The 27,055-nt window shown below is 40.0% G+C and overlaps 1 protein-coding gene across 1 annotated transcript; it reads right to left on the reverse strand.

The window, feature by feature from the left end:
* Window positions 1-2,617: 2,617 nt before the first annotated feature.
* Window positions 2,618-27,055, reverse strand: kpna3 (karyopherin alpha 3 (importin alpha 4)). The gene is made up of 17 exons (XM_088352201.1): window positions 26,838-27,055; window positions 16,760-16,804; window positions 15,599-15,688; window positions 13,895-13,924; window positions 13,748-13,800; window positions 13,552-13,647; window positions 13,119-13,204; window positions 12,631-12,717; window positions 10,245-10,414; window positions 10,007-10,051; window positions 9,602-9,733; window positions 9,385-9,513; window positions 9,191-9,295; window positions 8,636-8,707; window positions 7,758-7,920; window positions 7,586-7,680; window positions 2,618-3,090 (listed from the first exon to the last, which is right to left on the reverse strand). Exons 1-17 carry the CDS (start codon window positions 26,904-26,906, stop codon window positions 2,992-2,994), a joined length of 1,566 nt encoding a protein of 521 aa, XP_088208327.1. The 5' UTR covers window positions 26,907-27,055; the 3' UTR covers window positions 2,618-2,991.

Below are 27,055 nucleotides of genomic sequence, written 5' to 3' on the forward strand. Positions count from 1 at the left end.
CTGAATGCAACAATTTGAATCCTTTAAAACAAACAAACAAACAAAATTCAAGAATTTAAGGTTTTCAATCACCCGTACGAACCCTAAAGCTTGAGAGCTGCTCCGAGTTAACTCGAGTTAAAGCACGGACAGCACTTAAGTCCTTGACAAATGACAAAAACAAAAAGGCACAATGACTATTTTGTGTTCCAACTCACGTTTGTCTTTAATATGCACAGGAGTTGAAAGCATCAGTGAGCCACCTTAAAGAGAGAAGAGTTCAATCTAAAATTTATAAAAAGATATAAACAATCAGAGGCCAAAACGCTGTCTGTTGCTTTTCTTATGACATTTAAAACAACTTTTTTTCCTTTCAAGAGCAAGTAAAAATCTTGCAACAAACATAAGCTTGTATCCAATGCGGGTACAAGGCAAACATAATTGTAAATCTTTAAAGTGGCTCGGTCTAGACTGCTAGTGTTTGACTGTACACCCTTGCTCTAGATTTTTTTTTTTGTTCTGTTATAAACAACTAGCACCCTTCCCATATTTACCCCCCAGCAGTTGCGCGCATGCCCTCTCAGTAGTTAGCAGCCGACCAGAAGAGCTTTTTAGTCCTGGGAGTGCGAGCGCATCAGCCCAATACCACTAAAAAGGAAACACCCCCCCAAAAAAGTGTTCCAATTATTAATAACCAGCATATCGTCACAATACATATGCAAGTCAAAAATAAAAACAAAAGAAAATATTGCTTTGACAAGAAAAAAACTGAACATGGCTCAGCAGCCAGTATTGTCCTCCAACAAGTGTCAGCTGCAGCAGCTTTTTACAGGCTTCATGTCAATATACTCATATTTATATTCAATAGATGGCAAAGAGATACACACCACATTTTGTTTTTACAAGTGTTCAAATTAAGTGAGCGAGCTCTTCAGCAGATAGTGAGAGTTCTGTGAATGTGTGTTTTCCCTCAACCTAAACTTTTATAATTACGATTTTTGTTGTTGTTAGTGAGCCATAAAGCCGACCGTCGAGGGCACACAGTAAAGGAACTAAACAGGAACGAAACAAAGCCTCTGTTAAGAGTCGTCCAAAATAAGGTCGAAATATTTCCAGTGACTAGAGGAAAGGTTATAAGCGTAAAGAATTCAATAGGGACGAATACTTCAAAAAATGGCGTAAGCTTCTGGTAACAAAAAGACTTTTTCAACCCTTATTATTTTGCAACATATTCTATGCTTCAGTGTTTTTTGTTGAGAACCCACCTCTAACACCCCTCATCAAATTTGACCTTTAGCTTTACATTACCCATCTATTATCTGCACTGTTTATCTCCAGTAGGGTCACGGGGGTCCTCAAGCAGTGGGCAGGGGACACCCTGAACTGGTTGGTCGAAGGGCACGCTTCTACATTATATTTTTGTATTTTCCGTCAACTCCCCCAATGAGGTTTTTGAGTGTTTTGCTGTAGCTTCACAACAAAAGATGAGACTATTTTTTTTTTCTTTAAAGCAATATTTGCAGTTTGGTTTCTTCAAATCAAAACAGAAAAAAACTTTCAATACTAAAAATGTAAAAAAAAAGGTTTTACAAATAAAATAAAAATGTATATATAAAAAATAATAAAATGTGTACTTTTTCCTAAATTCTGAGTTAACTTGAAAAATGTTGACCGTATTTTGTTTGTGATGGTTCAACCTTTTCCCCAAATGTCTTTGTTCTTTTAACAGAACTAACATTTGTGGCAACTTGATGAATTTCCCCCAAAGTCTTTCAGTGGTTATATCACGCTGCACCCTGCTCCTAAATCCCCTAATCACACTCTTAAAACTAAAACACGATGAAGGTCTGAACAAAACAAAAAGGTATTTGGAAGCTCGAACTAGAAGTAACCACGTCACAAAAAAAGAAATAAATGTTTTTGATTACATCTGGGTCAGAGTTTGAGCAAATTCTGGGATAAATCCCCCTCCAGCCCCGGCTACTACAATTAACTCAAAGATTTCACATTACAGGGGAATCATGAGCAAACAGGACATCCAGTGCGGTCCAGTCCGGGGGTAACTTAGGGGGGTTGTTAGACATGCTACAGCGGACACCAAATGTCTCTGCACTTCCCCACAAACCATTTTCATACTCTGCTGAGTCCTTCCCTGCAGGTAGCTCAGTAAAGAAAAAAATGGCAGTTAGATCACTTTTGCGGGGAAATGGATTGGGGCTGGGAGGGAGCGTGACACCGTTGAATTATTCAAGAAGTCACATTAAAAAATGTTTTACAAAAAAAAGGTGACATCATGGAGCTCCACCAAGTCTGCCACCATTTCAAGCCCTTTCACTCACTGGAACGGGGAGCAAACTCATCTGTGGTTAATCATGGCTTCGTTTTGCAAAGTGTGACAGAAGGTAACTTGGGAAAAAAAAGGGGGGGATACTTGCATGAACTTGTGTGACCCCAAAGTAGTGTAAATGTGTTGAGGTTTCACAAAAGCAAATGTGAAATAACAAAAACATCAGCATTTCTCCCCCAATTTGTGATTTGAAAAGAAGTATGTCCACAAATATTCCAAATGTGTTAGAGTGTGCATGTTTGCATGCGTGTCGCTGAGGCAGACTAGTCAAGTCAAGTCAAGTCAAGACTACCAACCCAAGTGTGCTTTTATACATTTTGGCAAGTAAACCTTGCCGCTGTTGCTCTTCTGTCCTTTGCATTTCCTGTGTTATGTGATATGTCAAAGCAAAAATCAGTGCTGTGATTCAAGTTGCCAGATGGTGGAGAGGGTTGAACATTAAAAAAAAAATTACAAAAAGAAACTCCACAACCCCCTGCAGTGTAGCGGTGAGGGCCATTAATCCCTCAATGGGTGCTTGTGAATATTTATATTGACGTGAATCCTTCCATATTGCCAGATTGCAGGAGAAATGAATGTCGTCGTGGGAACCAGGGGAGTGGAAATACCAGAGTACCCGTGCAGCTGGTTGAAGCAAACATCACGGCTTTTGCTTTTTGTTCTTCTTAGAAATTAAAGTCCTTTGTTTGCATGTTGGAAGCTGGTTCAAAGTTGAAAGTTCCTCCTTGAGTGGTTTCCGGGATCAAGCTAGACTCTTCGTCGATCTAAAAAAAAGGTGGCCACAGTCAAATATCCATTTGCATCCATTATTACATTAAACAAAACTCTAATAGAACAATAGGCCCAAAACAAGTTTTGCTTGTTGTAAAACTTGTATAATTCTTCACCCATTGAATTATTTGTAATTCTCATCAGTCAGAGAAGCCTGGCCAGTGAGGTCAAGCTGGCAAAAGATTTTTGGGATGATGGGGGTGGGGAACAAGCCTAGTATTTTGACCACTTAACATTTCTGTAAAATTCACCTCGAGTCCCAATCCATGACGTACCCAAAGTAAATTGAATGCTGTTCATGAACCATTTAGAGCAAATTGACCCTTTTAGTCTCTTTTGAAAGGTAAGATTCAAATGTTTCGTCTCGAACGGAAATAATCACTGCAAGTGCTACTAACATTGAGTAATCGAATTGGATCATACAAAAACGGAAGGTTTCTATACTCCCCTGCTTTTTTTTTCCAATCAAATGCGTGTAGATGAGTGCAACAAGGGCATGTTAGCTGAAAAACAGGTGTGACAATAGCTTGAAGCTTTACCTGGCACGTTGTCAAATTTGATCACAATCTGAAAAACTAGACACAGTAGTATTTTACACATTTTCTAATGGTAGGTCAAGGCCTTTCCAAAAGTGGCCATTTTGGAGATGAACAGTTAACAGTTTTGCAACAGTGTATTTTACTTTTGCCAATTTTTAGACATTTTGAAAGAGTTGTAAATGTTTGACTTCCCTTTCCAGAAGTCAATCAATTATAGTGCACACTTACACGTAATAATGGTGTTTGAAAATGCATTACAAGTGGGGTTGCGCACTTTGATTTTGGGGTCTGTTTGAACACATATTGAATGTATGTGCTATGTTCCGTTCAGAATTTTATTGGGTAATGTATCAATCTTTTAAATTGGTTACTACTAGCTGAAGGTGTTCTGAACTGGAGGTGATCCCTTTTATCAAACAAGCCCTTATTGGCTAATGCGGACTTTGGGCCACAGAAAAATGCCTGCTATTGGCCGACAGTGATATCAATCAAAAGGTCAGACGCTAACAGCTGTATTGACAATAGTTTTACGAGTCTGTTTATTTGTAAACGGACATTATATGGCAAAACAAATGGATTAGACAATGAACGTCCAAGCACGCAAAAATGCTTTAAGGCAAATTATTTTTATCTGTTGGCATTATCGTGAGTTTTGGAGTAAATATTTTACACTCTAGAATTCACTGGATGGTCCTGGATGAAATGACTTCTGCAGAATATCAACTCATCGGCCAAATTCCTTGGGGACTTTTAGGTGAACTATCAAGACGTTATAGTTTTCGGGTATCTTGTTTCAGACCGATTGTGATGTTTCTGTGATCATTATATTTCGAAATGGTCAACAATGGACATAGTGCAGTATATTCGCATTCGTTTATCAACAGGTTGACAGCCTGGCGAACGTAAAGGGGTTAATTGTTCTCAACATCATAATTAACATTAAAATTGTTGTTCTTGTTATTGGTATTATTGTCATTATTACGGTTGGTATTATCATAATTGTGAATTATAATATCATTATTGATCATATGTACATGAAATCTGACAAGAACAGAGACCAAATCTTGTTAGATGTTCTACATTGTTCTGCAACCAAGGCTGGGAAATTTTGAACCCCCCTAAAATCAGATTTTTACTCATTACATACACAGAAATTGAATGCATCGTAGAATGATCCTCCTGGGCTTCTCGGCTCCTCCGAGTTAGATGTCGAAGTGTCCGAGGGAAGGACACTGAACCCCTAATGATGCCCAATAAGCTGATAGGCGCCTTGCATGGCTGATTCCGACTATGTGTCTGAGTGTGTGAATAGGTATGTGTTATCACATTGTCAAGCGCTTTGGGAGGTCTTCAGTTACTTGAAAAGCGCTATATAAATGCAGACCATTAACCATTAAATAGACTATACAATTATCTATAAAATTACAGAATTTTAAAAATGGGTGTCAGGGTTCATCACCTTTTTTCATTGCCAATTTCAAGCACTTTTAAGCACGTCCAAAGCCAATTTCCCAAATTTTTCAGTACCGTTAAAAGAACAAAGTCAAGACCCAAAAAAAAAAAAAAAGTTTTTTTTGTTGTTGTTGTTGGCTTTGCTCAATAAAATAACATTGCTATCTAGCTGCTTGGATATATTTTGTGCTTTTTTAAGATGTTCATGTCCATGACCTCTCAATGGGCTGGTATAAATTGACATGAATTCTGCCTAAACAATGCGAGCGCAGCTTGGCTACGTCACACTTGTTGGCAAATTGGAAAGGGCTCTATAAGTGCTGGGTAAAAATTGAGTGAAATACAGAGAACAAAAAAAGTACTATATATCAATAGCAGAAAAATAAGCCACATTTGGACTCCTTTAATGATATTAATGGCTCTGAACCAGAGTGCATTCAATCTTCCAATTTTGGAGACTGCTGATAATTTTATTTCTATTTCTAAATTGGTTGAAATAAAACTATTAAGTTTTGTTAATCATTTATTTATAGCACAAAATAATATTTATATTTTATATTTTAATATTTTACATTTTCAGGGATTCTGAGTCATCATTCGACATTAAATCTGTTCAGTGTGTAAAAACCTAAATTTTGTATATCTGTAAATATTTTAAATAAAATGTCATGTGTTTTTCATGGAACCCTTCTCACACTTTGAATTGCATCAAAATAAATACATAAATTATTTGATTATAGATACAAAAATAAACAAAATGCAAAATGTTTTACCCAAACAACATGTCACAAAAGCAAAGGACGGAACGTCGTCACCCTACAATGTGAAAAAGAAAGGTATTTGTGGGCCTTTAAAAAATCTAAAAGTATTTTTGTAGGTTTTAGATCAGGGGATTGCGTAATGTTCTTTAACAAGTCCGGGAATTGACTGAGGCGACGCCAGAAGGGAACGCTAACAGCTAGGCAAACAACTCTTAAACCACCACTGCCGAACTTAGCTAGTCACCAACGCCTGATCCACTACCAAAGAAACGGACGACTTGGAGCTACCACTGGCGGAAAACCGCTACATATGTGACGCTTGTATTTGAATCACTACAAAGCACTTGCAGAAGTTGCGGTTACACGTCATCCGCTCTCTATTTTGCTTTCTTACACTGAAAGGAGTCGCCCTCTAATTTAGTTTAATTTTTGTATAATGACAATAAAGACCATTTATAGAACTGCAATTTTGTTTTTATTTAGAAATCTAGTTATTTTGTTACAGTTGTATACTCTCAGTCTCTAAGGGCGTCATCTTGAGGTAAGTTGGCATGTCATTATGTTCTCGCCCAAAAAAAAAACAAGCACAGAAATGCAGTTGGGGTTTTTTTTTCAAATCGAAAATCGCATATTTTGCAATTGCAACACAGGTCTGAAAAATCGCAATTAAGTTTTTCTCCCAAACCGTGCAGCCCTCCTGTAGAGCCCTTTTAGACATGTGATTAGTGGCTATACAAATTAACATGACTTAACTTGACTATTTTGTACTTTTATTTGTTGCTGCAGTATGTAAATGTTTTTACTTTACATATTGTTGTGTGTTTCCGGGGATTCTGTGTTGCTTGACTTTAAAGTTGCTTAGTAAAAATCCATCCATCCATTATCTGCACCGCTTATCCTCAGTAGGGTCGCGGGGGAGCTGGAGCCCATCCCAGCCATCTTCGGGCAGTGGGCAGGCGACACCCTGAACTGGTTGCCAGCCAATCGCAGGGCAAACAGGGACAATTTTGACCGGCCAATTAACCTGACACGCATGTTTTTGGAATGTGGGAGGAAACCGGAGTGCCCGAAGGAAACCCACGCAAGCACAGGGAGAACATGCAAACTCCACACAGGAAGGTTGGTAGCTGGATTTGAACCCATGACCTCAGAACTGTGCCGCACACGTGCTAACCACTGCATTGCCGTGCTGAGCTTGAAAGTTTAAGTTAAGTAAAAATTCACTGTGGATTACTGTTAAAGTCAAAAAGAATATACACTTTTAAATTAATTTATAATTAGTGCATAATGTTTTATTATAATTTATAATATATTGCTTAAAATTAAAAAAAAAAAAAATCAAAAATCTGAGGAGCCGGTTAAGAGCTGAAAGGCTCTTTTCAGCAAGCAGAGCCGAAAGTTTTCCAAACAGAGGTTGGAATTGCGATCACTCGTCTGATGCACCGGTCTTCTTGGGTGCGACGACGCTTCAAATGACATCGTAATGAGAAGCCACCAGAGCAGGTGTTTGAGCGTAATTTTTAAGAAGACTTATTTTATTTATCTTCATTCCAAGCGTGGTCTATCGAGTCAGGCTGCCAAGAAATATGGCAATCGCAACCATTTCAAGCATTTATAAGCACTTCACCCAAAATTCCAGCACTTTTCAAATCTTAAAAAAAAACATTAAAATTAAAGCATTTTCAGGGTTATCAAGCACCCATGCAAACCCTGGTCGGTTGACAGTGTGGACTTACATCATCTGCTGCAAAGTACTGATCAATAATCTCAAAGGCTAGTTTGTAGATGTCTTCATTTTCATGCTGCTGCAAGCTTTCAATCTTCTCCAAACCTGAGAAATTAGGAGTCAGTGTTTATGTGGAGAGAGCAAGGCATAAAAAAAGAAATGGCCACTGCCACGCCACCCACCTCCGCACTCCTCGATGATCTCGGCAATGTTGCTGGACTCTTCACCCGCCATGATGAGGATGTTTTTGAGGCCGTCCAAGACAACCTGCACAACCTGAGGGTCCTTCACCATCATGAGGTTACAGAAGGGAGGGATGACATTTTTCTCCACCAGGTACTCCACCTACACACCACAGCCATAATAATGATTATCATAACAAAGGATCTCCCGATCACAGAGTCTTTGGTTCTAGGGAACTAGAGATTTGGGGACCTGTATGTGGAGACACTTCACTGCTGTCAACTAGAAGTAAAAGTGTCAAGAGGGCGTGGCACTGACTAAAACACATTCACATGTACATCCATTATGCGGAGTTAATTGTAATTTATTGTTTCAACGATTGGTAATTTCCTTTAGGAAATGAGCAGGTGCATAAAGGAAAAAGGAGAGGAAGGATCAGCTTGAAGTCATATGATTGGGATAAATTTCTGATCAGGTGATAAGAACCTCCCCAATATCTACTTGGAAGAGTCAAAGCATAATAAGAGCTTCTTCAAAACTAGTAACTGGGATGTCACTATCTGGTGACACGACTATATATAATTATATACTGAATGTAGTGGTATATTGCTGTGCCGGCGTGCTGCCAAAATTGTCGCACATGTTGCCGGGCTGCCACTTGATGCAGTGCAAAATAAATTGAGAATGTACGGGCCTTGATCAAAAACACGGGTCGACATAAGTCGAGCCGGTCATAAGTCAGATTTTACGTGGACTTAAATGAGTTGCAAGTTCAGTCATAATTAAAAAATAAAACAACATACAATTCTAAGTCAAACCGTATATGCTGATGATCGATGATTAGGATACTTCTTTGGATTGTCTTGAAAAAGCTCACCTGATCTTTCCTTCCACTGATGGTGAGGTTACTGATGGCCCACGCTGCCTCTTTCTGAGTGCCAAAATCCCCCTGCGGAGAAGCAAGCTGTTTAACATGGGTTATTTCCACTGCAGAGGTCCCAAGTTGAGTATTAGAGCACAATTGAAACATAAGACTACAGCAATGACATGACATCCATCCATTTTCTACACCGGTTATCCTCACTAAGGTCGCGGTGGTGCTGGAGCCCATCCCAGCCATCTTCGGGCAGTAGACACTCTGAACTGTTTGCCAGCCAGTCGCAAGCTACAGAAACAGACAACTCACTCAATCACACCGAGGGACAATTCGGACCGGCCAATCAACCCGACATGCATGTTTTGGAATGTGGGGGGAGGAAAACTGAGTGCCTGGAGCAAACCCAGGCAGGCACTGCGAGAACAGGCAAACTGGAATTGAACCCTGGAATTGAACCCTGGATTCCACACCGTGCGGCTGCACGCTACCCACCCAGCCGCTATAGCACCATGACACAACATAACGCGAGGCAATTTGGAATACAATAGAAGAAACCTTGGCCAGTTGATGTATTATCATAGGGATGAGTCCTGCGTCAATCACAGCCTGGACCTGCTGCTGGTTTCCTGCTGTGATATTGGACAGGAACCACACCGCTTCCTACATAGCACACACAAATACCACAACAAATCTTAAAAACTCGACTTGAGAGAAAGTTAAACATTTTTTTGTATTGATGCTTTTGATACCTTGTTGATCTTTTCTTTAGGGTGTGTGAGCAAGTTAGGGAAGTATCTGAGGACCTCGCAGTTGAGAACGACTTGCGTCTGCTCATCAGTGCCGGTCACAATGTTACCCACTGCCCGCAGGGCTGCAGTCTACAATTGAAAACCCATTGAGGGCAATTTATTTATTTATTCATATTATTAAGCATATTAATTCAGTCATCCAAGTTAGGAGACTCACCTGTACTTTCACCTCCTGGTGACTGAGGAGAGGTACGAGAAGTGGAACGACACCAGAATCGATGACCATTTGAATCTGCTCATTGCCACCATCCGTTAGGTAAGACAATGCCCACACTGTGTCGACAAGGATCTACATACATACAATGTATGGATTAGGTCAGGTGCACGCTGAAGAATTTGGATCATTTGGGATGGGTGGAATAATCAAACAATTTACGTTAATGCAACATTGTAACAATTTAACGCGGCATTCCCTGCAAAGTATTACAGTTCAAGTTGCGTGATATTTGCCAGATTTTTGAATAGAATGGAATAGAATATACCTTTATTGTCATTGTTACAAAATGGGTTAACATATTGTGACAACGAAATTGGGCGGAACCACGGTTTGGTTCATACTCACATTAATGTCCGTGTGATGTATCAACACACACAGGGCAGGCAAAATCTGTATGGGAGGGATGAGAGAATGAAGGGAAAAAGTTAGGATATAATCGAGCAAAGAGTGGAAAGCACTTTTTAAAAGAAAAAAGCAAGGCGAACTGAAGCAAGTAAAGGAAAAATAACGTGGTGGCGGGCAAGTGTCCAGTTTGAATGTTCCAATAAATGCCACATAAGTGGGTCAAGACAAAGCATGTTACCTCTTGAACCGTCTCCATGGGCGGGGGCGGGTCCTTATTGCGGCAGAGATTAACAATGACCCACGTGACATTTCGAAGGAACGTGATGGGGATTGACGGGTCAATGAAGGTAAGCAGTGGCTTGACCACACCCAGTGAGATGACGTAATCCCTGCACTGGGGCCCATCACCTGAAAGTGAAGGTGCAAAGGATCCACTTACTCAATGTCAACTTCTTATTCTGTGCAGTGCACAGTGGTACCTCTTCATATGAGCTTAATTTGTTCCAGGATAGTGCCCGTAGCTCAAAAACTTTACAGTTATAAAAGTCTTAAAAACGAATTGGCCTGCTCCCGACTTCCAAAAAAGCATCTAAGTGAACCTAACATTTTCTGAAAAAATAACTGATCTCATCTTGCTCATTGTGGCTCTAATCCATAACCATTTTTGCAATATTTTACATAATTTTGCTGTGAGTAGGTGCTGCATTGTGTTTGTAAGATTATTGCTTATTGAAGGTTTATTGAAGGTATTGTTGGATACATTAATCAAAACATGACACAAAAAGAAAAACTAATGCTGAGAGTGAGCATGGCCAAATATGGTCACCTTACGCCCCCTCCCCTAAGGAAATTTGACAGATCTGTTTCTGCCAACCTTTGCTTAAAGGTTTGCACCGTATTTGCACTAATAACCCGGTCAGGCAAAAAATTCCAAATTTTTGGTATCCTGAAAGAAATAAAGTTTCCGTGCAAGTTGCTGGTAGGTCTAGGCACCCGTGACCACGTAAACCATCAACACGACAGAACTCAAAAAATTGATCAAAAGGCACATCGATCATTCCATGCAGTACTTTGAACACAAAAATTAAATCAAATCGAATTCTACGGAGCTCCAAAAAGTCCAAGTTCAGTCTTTGTAGTCTTTCCGGATATGACAATAATAATAAGGAGGATTTATAGTCATGGATAAGGCGAGCCATCAGCAGTGGTTGCTAGGTATGAGATCAAGATATTGCAACATATGCAACTTAGTGCATATTTAAAATTAGTTACTTTAAATAAACCTACATACAAAAGAATATTTCCAGCACATTGTTTTCATCGAGCGGTCTCGAGCGGCAGCCTCTGTGACTTGCATTTCACTACTTACAGGGAGCAAGATTTTTGTTGCAAATAAAAATCATATACAGAGGTTCTTGTGTTTAGAGGTGCTTGTATAAAAAGGTACCACTGTATAGTTAATGGGGAAGCTTCACAATTTACAAACATATTTATTTTTAGAAGTTTACAAGATTAAATCCCATTTTAAATGTTATTCAATAATAAAACAGATTAAAAAAATATATCCTTTATGGAGAAAATTCAATAGGTATCGAAATATTTTAAATAAGACCGTTAAATTCATTAATATACAGGGGCCATGATTTAGAACCAAAATATTTTCAGAAATGTTGTACCAGTGCTTCTTTCTAACATTGCAAACACTAAAAGGATACATTTCTTGATTTTGGTTTACACGTAGGAGGATTTTTCCCGTCTTTTATTCTTAAAAATGTATGTACTAGCGATATCCAAAACCCATGATGGGAAATCAGGTCCATTCACATGACTTTCAGCTGATCGGTATTGGAAAATTATGGGGGGGGGAACATTTTGAGGGTCATCTCTATGATGTGTTGTCCTCTGAGAGGCGCTAGAGGTCTCTTAGAAAAGGACTAACTCAGAGACAGTTCTTCCCCAGAGCCATCGTCACCCTCAACAAGCACACCTGACTGAAAAATATACAGTATACGTTGTAGCTTGTATATATGAATGAGTATTGTATACAAAAATGGGTAGTCATGTGATATTTATGAACTTATTTGGGATCTCAGTTGCTGTAAGTGTTATTGCACTAATGATACTATTAACTCCAAAAACTACCTGGAAATTATTTTTACCTTAATAGCCTGACATTTTTTTCTCCTTTAATTTTTTACGTCTTTATCCTGGAGTGACATGTCTTATCGCATTGTAAACAATGTTCACAATGTTCTTATCAATGACAATAAGGACAATTAAAATTTTGACAAAACCAAAGGATAAACCATGCGTAGTACTTTATTGCTTAACAGTAATAGTTATTTATAGCTAAATGTTACATTTTTCTCTGTTTTTACATTTACTTGTGTTGCGGTCACATAAAAAGACGGCATACAGAATTACATTTGAGAAAAATTTAAAATATTTTCCCCTTCATGCATTGCCAAGTTAGTGGATACGGACTCTGCATGGCAGAAAGCTAAAATCAAAGACAATTGCGATCATGAAATCCCTAGTAAGGACTTATTGAATGAAAGCAAACACTAAATAAATGACTCAAACACAATATTTTTTTTGCATGAGCATGCACACATTTTACTAACCTATAATGTTTCCCAGGGCCCAAACAGCCTGTTCGCATACGTTCTGATGAGGAGAGCCGAGCAGTCGCAAGAAAAGTGGCACTGCGCCTAAAGAAACACAAACGGACTGTCAACATAAAATATGACAAAAAATAACCATATTGTCTTGGGGCAGTTAATATCAAACGACAGAGACAAGCAAAAAAAATTTGCATTCAATTAGTAATAGTATTACCATTTATATTTCAACTCGGTAAATTCTAAAATCTTTGCTTCAAAGCCAAAATGTGGCCGCACTACACCTTGCAAGAGTACATGTTCCCAACATTTACCCAGTTCAATCAAATGTTCATATTTCATGTTGCAGCCAGCTGTACATGCTTTATTTCTTTGAATGAGTGTGGAAAATATTGTAGAGTCTTAAACAAACAAGATGAATTTCCCGGGCAGTCAGCTAGCAAACACAAATAGCTGGGGAACACTAAGGGCTCAGTGTCGGGTCAACTTACTAGATTTAACCACCGCTTGAGTCTGTGCCGACGTTCCAGAGGCAATGTTGGTCAGGGCCCAAGCTGCCTCGAATTGAAGAGAGGGGCTGACGGATATCAGAAGATACAGTTACAGGGACAGTCCAGGAGGATGATGATGATGGATGAAAATTTTGCTAGAACACTTTTTTTTGATTTGAAACAAGCAATTCAGTGTTTTTCAAACTATCAATTATCACTGCTTCATGCCGTCATGGCGCTTCTTCAAATTCTTTCAGTTCAGCTAATCATCCTCTCATCTGCGGCGTACATAGGTCCTAGGAATTCAGGACCCCGGAGAGGCAGGAATGCAGTTATATTAGGCCTGGTCCTGTCATCTGTCCGCTGCACGTCCATACGCACACACACACACTCACACTAATAGTTTGCATTTACCTCAATGTTTCAAACTTACTTGTCATCTCTTTCCAGGCAATTGACTAATATAGGCAGGATGCCAGACTTTATTAAGTCATCAATGGGGGGATTTCTGTCGCTGGACAGCAATTTTCTGGCAGACACAAAAAGCACCCTCGTGTTAAAAGATGAACTGGCATCATTTTGTGTGTTCTCACTTGTGTGTGCATATGTGTGTATGAGAATTTTGTCACCTGGCAGCCTGAACAGCACTTAGCTGGATGACAGCATTGTCACTGGTGGCATTCTGAGGGAGAGGCAGAAAGAGATGAGTCTCTATAGAATATGATCTTTTACATATACAGTATATTTGGAAAGAAAAGAAAGGGGTTGGCTTTTACCTGTAGGATGGTGTCAAGCGTAACGTTTTGCTGGAAAAAAAAGAGAAAAATGGGAGAGGAAGGAGATCAGAGCATAGGTTTCCCAAATATGCTGAGTGTGTTTCGTTTCACTCATGCAAACATAAACTTGCTTTTTCTATCATGTTTTATATTTTTGTCATGATTAAATACGATAAAATGGAAACTGATATGACGAAGAAAGGCACGGAAACGGTAATAATAACACTTTGAAATGTTTGAGAACAACATTATTAAAAGTGTTATTAGGTTGAATGAAAACGTCTGACTCCCATGGTTTTAAGTAAATGTCAAGTAAATGAATTAAGCTAGCATGCAAAACCTAAATGCAAAGTAATTTCATATTGTTCTAATGAGCTACCCCAAAACAGCAAAGCAATACAAAAACTCAAAAATTACAAAGCGTCAAGAATGCTCCAATGAAAATCTACTTGGTGTGAATTGATTTTGAGTAATATCTTTTTGAAATTAAAATTTGGACAACAGGGTTTTAGTTATAACTGGTCACTGCGCAAAGTGAGATGCTCATTTAAAACGTGGCAGAACATGTTTTGGTTGGTTGTCAAGTTTTAAATCTCCCAGAATCATCTTTTTGAAGTTATTAAAAAGCGGGCAGTTTTAAAATCGGGGTCGTACATCTTTTTCATGGCCAAATTCAAAAACATTTTAAGGGATTTTAAAGCCAATTGTTAAATTTCTCCAGTACCATTAAAAGAATAAATCTGGTGAAACATGTATTTTGCAGGGCCAAAAAATATCTGATTTAAAAATGCCATTTTCAATCTTGCGAATGCATTAATCAAGACATAGGATTTTTACATCTCAGGTAAATCCCAAATATATATATATATAGATCTGAACAATACGTGTGTAAATATTTTTGAGACAACTTTCTCTCCATATAGGTGATGGGTAAAACGACAGTAAAATGTAGCTTACATTTTCAGTTGCAGGAAGTTCTTTCCATTGCAAATTACTACTGGAAAACACTTGCTTGATTTTTTTTGCAAGGCTCATAAAAAATGTCCATAATTGACATGTAATATACATATACATTTAATAGTGCCCTGTTTAGGTGTAGCATGCACTTGTCTACTTGGGTGAGACCCGTAGGGGGTGATGATGCTTCATAGGACCAATGCCAGACAAACTAATGACAGCTGCCATTAATCACAAGGAAAGAAGCAATGCAAGGGCATAAAGAAGCCACCAGAGTGCAGCGTCTGTGTCATTTTTAAGCAGTCTTGTTGAGAAACATAGCGAACATTTCAAGTATTTTCAAGCAATTCACAAATAATTCAAGCACTTTTTAATCCTGAAAACACAACTTAAAACTCAAACATTTAAGGATTTCCAAACACCGTACAAACCCTGTGAAAAGTTTATTAAGCGTGGCAGCCACTCCAGCAGCTCCCGTGTTATTTTCGATTGTTCTCGATTGTTCTCAGCTCAGGGATGCTGCTGGAAATGTGAATTTCCCTTCGGGGATGAACAAAGTATCTATCTATCTATCTATCTATCTAAAAGCAGAATGTAGTCATCCCCAACCATTTATAGTATGCGTCATTACAGTTAATGTTGATAATACTGCAATACTCTGCAACTTTTGCAGTCAATTTGCTTCAATTACTTAATTAAATGACTAAGTAATTGTAAATTTCACGTAATAAATGATTTGTCGTTTACCCCTTTAAAATCGGAATCCAAGTCAGAGTCCTCCAGACTTTCTTCTTGTGGGACGTTCCTCTTCTTGAGTAGGTGTTCGTCTCGTTTATTCTAGTATGGGGAAAGGGGAAGTCAGGAAAAAAATCGGTGGTGGTTGAATGCATTCATGAATCCTAAGCAGCACAGTGATTGCAGGACATCCACAACTAAATGCTTATTTAAGGGTTGAGGAGTCATTCTCATTTGAAAATTCCACAAATTTGAGCATCCATCCCAATCCTTTGTGGGAGCACTAATACACTGTCAAATAATGCACACAAGCACACACACTCCACTCGTAGGGGGAGAATCCCTTGGCCTACATTCTTGTGCATCATGCTGTGGTGCGTCAGCGATGACTAATCAGCCTACTGCACTGTTTTGGTCCTGACCCGATGTGGAATGTGCTGGGCGCCAGACCACCACCGCAGCACTGCTTAGCCATGATGCTTTAACGTTACAGCGTTTAGTCCGTTGGCACAAAACACCCTGCTGCTTAGCACCATGTGCTTACTAACATGGTTAAGCTTCCAATGCATCATACGGGACTTGTTGTTTTAATAATTTACCTAAACTTATGCAGCAAAATGGGTTTATGATACAGGAAATGACTTGAGTTCAGTTGCTCTGCTTTGTAAGATTACACTGGAGAAAATAGTGTTTAAAACTGCTGTGATGCAGACATACAAAGGCACTAAAGAGCAGAAGACTCAATTACTTTTGTTGACTTTTCCCATAGATTTCCTAGTGCATCCCTGTGTTTGTTACTTTCTATACGTGGACAATGGAGCCGTTTTGTAGCACACAAGCTGAGATTAATAGATGAAACAAACAGACAAAACATTTTATAGTGATGTGAGGTCAAATGGATCGCATACAGTGGTTTCAACAGTGTTTTCAGGAAATGTGTGATTCCTTTTCTTGAGATTTAAAGAGATGTGCTGGTTTGGCGCCTTGATGTGACAGTGAAGAGAAATTAGTAACTTGACTATTCCTTGGAGCACTACACTCTTGGGAAGAATACCGGTACTTTCCTTTATTGAGAAGGGAGTGTGGGGTTGCACAGTCATCACTACAGAACAGGTGCTTAGAAATGACAGTTCACACCTTTTCTTTAAATATGTGTGCGTGTGAGATTCATACCTTTCTCAACTCCACTGTCACCTCATTCCGGTGCCTTCGCATAGTCTGTACGGGATAAAGGAGGGAAACACAGTTAGAGAAAAACAATTTCAGTAGTAAACTAAATGTGGATAGGAAATTTGCAGAAAATGTCAGTGATCAAACAACTAGTACAGCAAAATTGTTACGAAAAGCATGAACACTAAAATGATGACATTGTCTCAAGTCAATTCAACAAAAAAAGAAATATTTGCTTCAGTAGACCCACAGGTAAATGTCAGTGTCCAAATTGTCTAGTTTTTGGAACTTTGCGTGAGATATGCAAAATAAAATTCTCGTTATTCTAACAGACTTAAATACATCTAACATAATTAAAATGTAGTTTTCCAAAAATTTACATCAACATTTTAAAACAGTATAATGATTGAGTAAACTCAGCTGAACTTCCCAGCTTCACAACGACAAGGCAAAATAGCTTTTGCATAACATTGTTGGTCGAATACCACAGAGAAAACAATTCAAACATTTATTGGAAACCAACAATGCATCATTCTGTCCCATGTTCAAAATTAAAACTCAAATATTTGGATATTAGCACTAAGAAAATATTTTAATTAATGGTGAGTACCAGACTTGACTATTTGAAATGAAACTCATTAGCTTTCGTTTATTTTGTGATATTTCTTTTAAAGACAAATATCGTTTATTTTTAAAATGCTAAAATGTTCTATTTAATTTGATTTTTCGCCAGCCTTAGTAGGTCAGCCATAAGAACGATATCTGAAAGTGGTCCTTCCCCAACACCTGAGAGCCAGCGTTTGTTAAAGCCCAGAGGTGAGGAGAGACAAGTTGGAGTAATTGCTGTATTTGTGCATCTGTTGGCATTTGCCGTTTGCGATCTTGTGACTCTTTCGAAGGGTTCATGTTGCTTTCCCAAATAGCCTCTTGTGTAATGTCCTTACAGCCAAAGCTGAGGGTAAGAATGCTTCTTCCCGCAAACTACAACTGGACAAGAAAAAACTAAACTTGGGTCAGAAAATAGGATGGGTTGTTTTGAGCCACTGTTAAAATCCTTCGAAAAAGTGGGATGCATAAGTTATAGACAATCAAGAATCATCAAGAATCTACAGTTTATAGTTATGTATTTGGACAAAATTGCTAACTTAGTTTTAATTTTAAAGTCGCTCCAACATAACTCAACTGTATTTAACTAAGTAATTATCAATTGTTGTCTAATGTAATAAGAAGAGTTCTAAGTAACAAGCAACTAACGGGGCCATACATTGTTGTTCATATCTTGCGTATCACTGGCTTAAAAGCCACAACATACTTTTTTTGGAAAACTTTCACACTCTACCCCTTTGTGCCAAAACAACTCAAAAAAGTAACAAAAGAAAGTAAACTTAAGTTTATGAATAATTTTCGTCTGTAAATTGTTTTTAAAGGGCCAATTATTCAGGTGAATTGACCTTCTTGTGCTTATAGTTATTTTAAAAGGCCAATTCCTCATGAAAAACAGTAATTTTTTCTGATCTGTGAAAACATTTCAGGATATCGAAAGCAGCTCCACATCTAAACTCGCAAAAAACGGCCAAGATGCACACTTGTTACAAAAATGTGGACATGACCTAATCCAGCCAAATGCAAACTAAACCCATGCACAATATAATCGGAACACTTAGATGAGCATTCTTTGTAAGCCATAGTCGCAACATAGCAATGCAATTAGATATTAAAAAAGTACTTGAATGTCAAACGTCTGAAACAATAAATTAATTAGAACTTTCAGCGGTTACAGCACGATCCATCCAGGATGCCTGAAATAGCATCAAGAATGCATTGGCAAAGTCCTTCTGTCAAAGCAGTCATGAGCTTGTTCCACCGACTCACAAACATTTAAAACAAGCAGTGGCTGAACATTCAACTGCAAGTTTTAGACTGGGTGGATTTGGTGAATGTTTTATATTCATTGTACATCATTTAGATTTTTCAAGATTGTGAAAATTATTCAGAAAGCGAAATGATCTTGAATTTCTTCAGAATTATTTTTAATTTACTGAATCATATTTGTTGTTGTGTTTTATCCCGGAAAAGCCAAAGCTTCATCTACAAAGAGGTGAATTATGAAATAATTGGCACCTATTTTTGTAATTGATAAATTCTGTATTTTGGGAGTTAAAATTCGCTGCACCCTCAGAATTTAATTTTCTCTGCATTTAATATTTGCTTTTTTTTTTTTTTTTGCAGTGACCACGCGGTGGAACCACGGCCACAACGCAGCCAAACCAGCGCGCCGGGTGACCGCTCGCCTCTACTCCTAAAGCCTGGGACCGCTCCCGGGACCTTAGACATTGAGCGCGCTGGCTGGCACTGAGGCAGGTGACAGTGTGGGGGCGAACCGGAACTGTTAGTTCGGGACTTCAGTTGGGCGACCCAGTGACGGAGGTCTGCACCGTACTACCGCCGTTATCCCTGCCGCGCCTGATGCCCCTGCTGCGATGGGTTCAGGAAGTCAACTGGAAGACCACATAATGGAGGTCCGCGCCCAACTGACGCCTTTATCCCTGCTGCACCAGACACCCCCCTGCGATGGGTTCGGGACGTCAGCAGAGTGACCCTTTGACAGATCTGCGCCCCACTGCTTCAGTTATTCCCGCCACGACGAGTTCAGGATGTCAGCCGCGCGACCCAGTGACGGAGGTCCGTGCTCAACTGTCGCCGTTATACCCACCGCACCCGATACCCTTCCTACGATGGGTTCAGGATGTCAGCTGGAAGACTAAGTGAGAGAAGTCCTCCCCCAACTGCTGCAGTTATCCCCGCTGCGCCAGGCACCCCTGCCACGACAGGTTTCCTACGTCAGGTGGGCGACCCTGTGACAGAGATCCGTGCCTGGCTGCCTCAGTTAGCCTCGCGACTCACGACCTCCCCGCTGCCACAAGTTCAGGATGTCAGCCGGGCGACCCAGTGAGGGAGGTCTGTGCCTGACTGCCGCCGCTATCCCTGCATCGCCAGATGCCTCCACGCGGATGGGTTTCGGACGTCAGCTGGTCGACCCCAGTAAGCGGCAAACTGACTCCGTTATACCTGCGCCCAACATCCCCACTGCGACGAGTTTAGGACGTCAGCCGGGCAAACTTATGACAGAAATCCGCACCCGACTGACGCTGTTATCCCAGCTTTGCCAACCGTAAAGGTTTAGGCGTCAGCTGGGTGACCCGACCCACTCATTCCCTTGGTGCAGCCAGAACCCCGTTATACTAAAAATCTCTCAACCACAACGGGTTAAACTGATACTTTCTCATCTCAAAGTTACTCTGTTGACAACAACGGTTAGAGACTGACTGTCTGTAAGGCTCCAATGTAAAGCACCATTTTCGTAACACAGAAATCTGGATTTTCTCACAGACACATTGCATCAATCAATCAGAGATTGATAAATTTCACAACACCATGTTCCATACTTTTGTTAGATTACTTATTTTACAGTCATTAGCTCTGTCACAAAGATAAGACAGTGAAGTTCAGGGCTAACTAATCAGGCAACAGGACTGGGAGGACGGAACGGTTTGGTTGGAGATTGATGTTTTCTGTTGTGCCGTTCCACTCCCCTATTTTGCCTGGGTCAGGTTTATGGATCAAGTCACCATTTAAGATGGCAATTTCAAATATAGAATAAAATATGGACTGTCAACCCCCCCCCCGATTTGCTCCCAATAATATAAGAATAATGTGGCCAAAACATCAACTAATTTTTCTCGAACAGACGTCACCGTGCTTTGTATGTTTATTTCTTTCCTTGCTGGCTTCTTGAATATTTATACAGAAAGGTGTTTTAGGTGATTATTTTTTTTTCTAGTCCGCACAAATTCTAAGCCAGGTTCTAGGTGCCAGGCAAGGTGACGTGCCAGGGATAATGTAGTACTTTAATTTAACCTACTGAAAAGCTAACAAATATGTTCCAATATGATTAAATAAAGCAATTATTTCTAATTGCCCCATCAGTAATCTTTCATTTTCAACAAGCAAAGACGAACGATAAGTTCCTTGATATAAAAATTCCCCGTTACACGACCATTAAATGGAAGAATCAGGTATCATTAAGGGACCATCAGTATCCTATATTTTAAAAAATGTGGGCTAAAATCATTGTAAAAATGACACGAATTTTCTATAATTCACTAAACTACAATAAAACCGCAAAAGAAAAATGTGGTCATTTAGGCTCTAAAGAACACACAAAACTAATTACATTAATTTGAAAACCTATTTGACTGTCTCAACATTTTTAATTAAAAAGAGTGACTTGGTCAGTGTGGGTACTAACAAAGGAATATATTTTTGGACTGCAATTACTTTTCAGAGTGAAATATATTGTCACGTGTTATTAATAAAATGTATCTATGTAAAAACATAGAATGTTACTCGATGCAAATAATAAATTGCAATGTCATCTGAATGTTAAATAATTCTGCATCACTTACATAGTAAAATACAACCCTCGATACGCCAGCATCAATGTGTGGGTATGTTTAGATCCACCTACAAAGTACAACTAAATGCAAGCGAGATCTCTAGCCAAGGACGCTGGATTTCTCTTCATGCAGATAGTCTCCCTACTGTAAATACTAGCGTCAAAGTCAAATTTACAAACATAGAATAAAGTACTCAGATCTCGGTGTCAGCTTATATCAATCGGCAAACAAGCACAGAATTTACTGTAATAGATAATCGACTATGATCCCCATGAAGAGACAGCCAAGCGCCACTAAATGGCAGTTTTTCCATATCCATGCCAATGAGTGAAATAAGTAACATTAATAATTACATCAGGCCCTTTGAGGACAGATATTACATAGGTCACCCTTGGTGAAAATAAGTTTGAAACCCCTGCTATATGCAGTAATTTGTAACTAGTTACATTTTAAATCATGCATGTCAAACATATAGCCCGCCGGCTAAATCCAGCCCGTTGAATGATGGAATCCGGCCCACCATAAATTTCTGAGTACAGTGGGACCTCGCTACTTCGCGCTTCGACGTTCGCGGGCCCAAAAAAATCATAATTAAATTTAAAAAATATATTTATTTATTTATTTATTTTTTCAAAGCATTTTTGAAGGGGCGTCGCTACTTCGTGGTTCCATGTTCGCGGGTTCAGAGCTTCGCAGGTCTGAAAAAAAATAATAATAATAATAATAAAATAAAATAAAAAAAATTAAAAATACATATATATTAAGCATTTTTGAAGGGGCGTCGCTACTTTGTGGTTCCACGTTCGCGGGTTCAGAGCTTCGCAGGTCTGAAAAATAATAATAATAGAATAAAATAGTTTAAAAATACAAATGTTTTTTTTTGAAGGGGCGTCGCTACTTCGTAGATTGTCACTTTTCGCGGGTGGTTTTGGTCCCCATTAACCACGATAACCGAGGTCCCACTGTATGTGAAAAATAGATGCAAGTCTCTAGGTCACTCCTATCAAAAAATACTTTTTAAATAAAGGAAACAAATTGCTCTCTCCACTAGATGGCACTGTTGAGTTTGTATAGTGTGCGCAGACGGTTTAGGTGAAAAACTGCAATTACTCAACTGCTAAAATAAACCAGTTGACACATTCAATGGCAAAAAATAAAAATATTTTTGTTTGTGAATGAATGTGTTAAGAGATTCCTTGAGATCCGTGATTATAACATGCAGGGTAAGTTACTTATGTAGGCTGAATGATAACATTTAATGAAAAACAAAGCTAAAAATTTGGAGTTGACATTCTTTTACAGCTCCGGCCCGCTACAGAACACAAAGTCTGGATCCAGCCCCAGTTCTACATCAGAGCTGCAACGATTTGTCAATGTTGTCGACAAAATTCAATAAAAGAAATAGTTGACAATGAATTTAATTGTCGACTATAGTGATCAGACACGTTTTTTTCCAACAAAAAAGGGCATTTATGCATGAATATAACCTCAACTACAACTACTTCTAAATTTTGGCAGCATTCTAGCCTGGATACGGCCAATAAAAAAAAAGACTACTTGACTATTTTTGCCTAACCTGTTGCGAGATTATGTAAAGCAGACCCATGCATAAATCGGTGATGCACCAACATTTAAAGAACACAGACATTTGAACGAAATTGGTAAAATTAAAGCAACATTTAGGCCAATAAAGGTTTTAACGACATGCATTGTACATTTTATACTTGTATATTTCGCTATAAAAGAGTTATGCCAGACTGTGACTGACAAACGTATTTGAAATTAAATGCATGCAGTCTGAAGAACAAACGCCACTTGTTAAAACTGTTGAGAATCTTTAAGTACTTTTGTTTCAGACTTGTGGTTGACGACTGAATGTACTTCACAAAATGAACATCATATTAGTTACATTGACAATTCTGACAGGCAAAGAAAATATTTAATTGATTTTAATGTCGTGATGTGCTCCTCGGCATTTCTAATCATGAGCAGAGTATTTAAGATGAGTGGTTCATGTACTGCGAGTCGGGGTGTGTGTCGTGACGAGAAGCAGGTGTACCATGTCACTGATTCCGGAAATGATTCGCTAGCTTTGAGTGTGTTTTGAAGTGGAAAAGGGTTCGGTCCGAGTTGGGGCTTAAAATGTCAATCAGTAAGTCGGGCCGGTCAGGCTACTCAGTCGCAGTTTTTTTTCCCCTTCATGGAGGATCTACCCAGCTTGCACTTACTTTTACTCAAATAATTATTTAGATAAAGAAAATGCTTACCAAACAATCCGTCTAGAATTTTCTTCCTCTGTGTTGGGGTAAAAGACACGCCGCTTCCTCCTTCCACCTCCCTCACGTCAGACCTCATTTCTGCTTCTTGCCAATAGCTTACAAGCTTTACAAACTTTCTGCTTTTTGGCCAAATATTTTGCTATTTGCAGCTTGTAATCTGATTAATTTGATTTTATTTTCAGGGCCATTTTGTTTCGTTTTACTTTCGTTCGCTGCACGTCGCCAAAATCCGGACTTCGGCGCCGAACATTTCATTTTGGCGCTGCACTTGCAGTGCACACTTGATTTGACCGTTTGGCGCAGAAGTATGTACGATCAAATTGAATGGTCAGCATTTATGGTCTGCATTTATACAGCTCTTTTCAAGTCAATGAAGACCTCCCAAAGCGCTTTACAATGTGCTTCACGCATTTCCCTTTTACACACTTACTAACCGATAGCAGCGTCAGGCATGCAACTACCTGCTATGGGGGGGCCACTAGGGATTCAGTGTCTTGCCCAAGACCCAACACAGGGGAATCGAACCTGCGACCTCTTAATCTCGAGACGAGCGCTCTCCCTCCTGAGCTAATGCCGCTAGTAAAGCTTTGTGTTACTTTGGCAGCAAAATAGGGCCTTGGGTGTATTTTGGCTCGGTTATCAAATCAAGTTAATCCGTCAGAATTGGGCAGGTTCAGGTTTATATACCCGCGACTTGGGTCAGGTCGGGCTAAATTCTTTAGGCCCGATCTTACCGCCTGTGTGGAGCATTCCCCTTGAGGGCTTTATGGAGCTTCATTTTGCCATGACTATTTCAATGTATTAAATATTTGTTTGTCCCTTAAAATAGACAAGAGGTTTAGTTACTGCAATTTGCTTACCAGGAGAAAGTGGGAGTGGAGGATGCTATAGTATACATGTTACACCGATCCCTCGCTCACCTAGATAGGGCTAAGGGGGCTGTAAGGATTACATTTTTGGACTTCTCCAGTGCCTTCAATACCATACAGCCTCTGCTACTGAGTAGGAAACTGACTGAGATGGGAGTTAGCTCACACCTTGTAGAATGGATTGCTGACTACCTGACAGGCAGACCCCAGTATGTGAAACAGGGGGGCTGTACATCGGACACTGTGGTTAGCAGCACAGGATCTCCGCAGGGGACCATGCTCTCTCCGTTCCTATTCACTCTATATACATCGGACTTTAAGTACAACTCTGAGTCCTGCCATGTGCAAAAGTTTGCCGACGACACTGCGATCGTGGGATGTATCAGAAACGGGCAGGAGGAGGAGTACAGGAAATTGATTCAGGACTTTGTCCGATGGAGCGACGCAAACCACCTGCACCTGAACACCACCAAGACCAGGGAGATGGTGGTGGACTTCAGGAGAACCAGAACTCACCCGGTTCCTGTAACCATCAAAGGAGAATGTGTAGAATATGTCCAGACCTACAAACACCTGGGTGTGCAGCTGGACAACAAACTGGACTGGACTGCCAACACAGAAGCTCTATGTAGGAAAGGGCAAAGCCGACTTTACTTCCTCAGAAGGCTGGCCTCCTTCAAAATCTGCAAAAAGCTCCTGAAAATATTCTATGAGACAGTTGTGGCGAGCGCCCTCTTCTATGCGACAGCGTGTTGGGGAGGCAGCGTCAAGAAGAAGGATGCCACTCGTCTCAATAAACTGGCTCTGTTGTGGGCAAAGAGCTGGACAGCCTAACAACAGTAGCTGAGATACGGGCACTGGAAAAGCTGCGGTCAATCATGGACAATCCATCGCATCCACTACACAGCATTATCTCCAGACAGAAGAGCAGTTTCAGCGACAGACTGTTGTCACTGTCTTGTACTACGGACAGACTGAAGAGATCTTTTCTTTCTCATGCCATGAGGCTCTTTAACTCTACCCGGCAGAGTACAAGCCCACAGTAAACCACACCACCTACGTTGCATATTATCGATTCTTATTGCAATATGTATTCTGTGTAGCACTATTTAGTTATTCTATATAACACGCTACAGTGGGCATTTGCACGTCACACTGGGTATTTGTATATTGTATTCTTTTTGCTTTATTATTGTATTGTTCTCAGCTCAGGGATGCTGCTGGAAATGTGAATTTCCCTTCGGAGATGAATAAAGTATCTATCTATCTAGTAATGGATTAATGTCTCTACCGACAGAACATAGTTCCTACTTTATTTTCTAGCGTCTCTTTATATTTAATTTTTGTACGAATCCTGAGCATGTTCGAGAAACAACCTATTTTCCGTTGCACCCATTTTTCTTGTATTTATCATCACATGTCACAAATCAATTCCATGATACATCGAAAACAATAAAAATCTGATTAGTTAACTAATAGTTTCAATAGCCTGTGACCAGTAGACTGTTTAAGCCCCACTGTACATTATTTGACCACTAGATGGCACTGTATTGTGGAGTAGGAAGGCAAACCAGTGCCCCAGAGCACAGAAAAGCAGCAAGTTGCCTGACAAACAAGGCGGTGACCTTAGGTAAGGATTCCAATATGTGCAAGAACCTATGATTTAAAAAAATGATCCCGAAGCATCATACCAATTGTAATTTTTCCCAGTATTCAATTTTTATGAATGAACGGTTCTTTGTCCCACTAGAAGACATTAATTATAACACGCTGTCCCTTTAAAATTGTCGTTGGTTGCAGCCCCACATGACATCCCTGCTTTAAATAAAGTAACTAGTAACGGATTCCTGTTTTCAATAACCTACCCAACCCAACACTGGACTTGGCTATAGAAACGCTGGAAAACACGGCCGTGGAGTCACCGTGTAATTAATGCTTAATCCTGGGAGTCGCTTCAGCTAGCTCACCTGGCTAGCTCGCTAGACGGGCGCTTTTGAAATGTAACCAAACGGTGCGTTTGCACTTCCAAGAGCGTCGAGGCCAAACGCACTCCGGTATAATGTTCGAAACTGGAGCCGCAAGGGGGTTACAGGAGGGCAAACACGACGCTTATATCCCCGGCAAAGGCCCGCTGTACAAGCGGCCGGTGCCAAACAAGCTAGCTTCCAGCGCTAAACGCTACTGACAGCTAGCTTAATCACCAATGCTCCATTTGCGCAGTCTTCACCAAACATGTTAGCATTAAAATGGGGGCATCACAAAACACAAGTTAATTCTAACTCGGAAGTCGTAAAAATGTGAAATTCGTAAATAGTTTAGAAAGCAAACACTCCACGCTAGCGGAGGTTGCCTCGCCTGAAGCTGTAGCAGGGGCCGGGCTACTGCTCCTCCTCCGAGCGAGCAAGCGAGGCCCGGAAAGAAGCGCTCGAAGGCGCTCAAATCAGCCATGAAGTGAGGCACAGAGCCGACGTCTCACCTCGACATCTCGCCCCTTGTTTTTGAAGCTCTTGATGCGGTGGTTTTCCAAGCTGGCGTTGTCGGCCATGGCTGTGTGCGTGCGAGTGGAGGCGGGAAGGGGTAGCCGGGGTGGGGGAATTCTCTTGGGTGACTTTCGGGATCTCCTCCTCGAGAGATGAGACTCGTGTCCTGCTAGCGCCGCTGCTGAGCTCCAGAGGGCGGGGCTGGTGGAGTTAC

This window comes from Urocampus carinirostris, chromosome 14 (assembly GCF_059441175.1).
Source record: "Urocampus carinirostris isolate Australia breed hairy pipefish chromosome 14, RoL_Ucar_1.0, whole genome shotgun sequence".
In the NCBI taxonomy this organism is placed as follows: Eukaryota; Metazoa; Chordata; class Actinopteri; order Syngnathiformes; family Syngnathidae; genus Urocampus; species Urocampus carinirostris.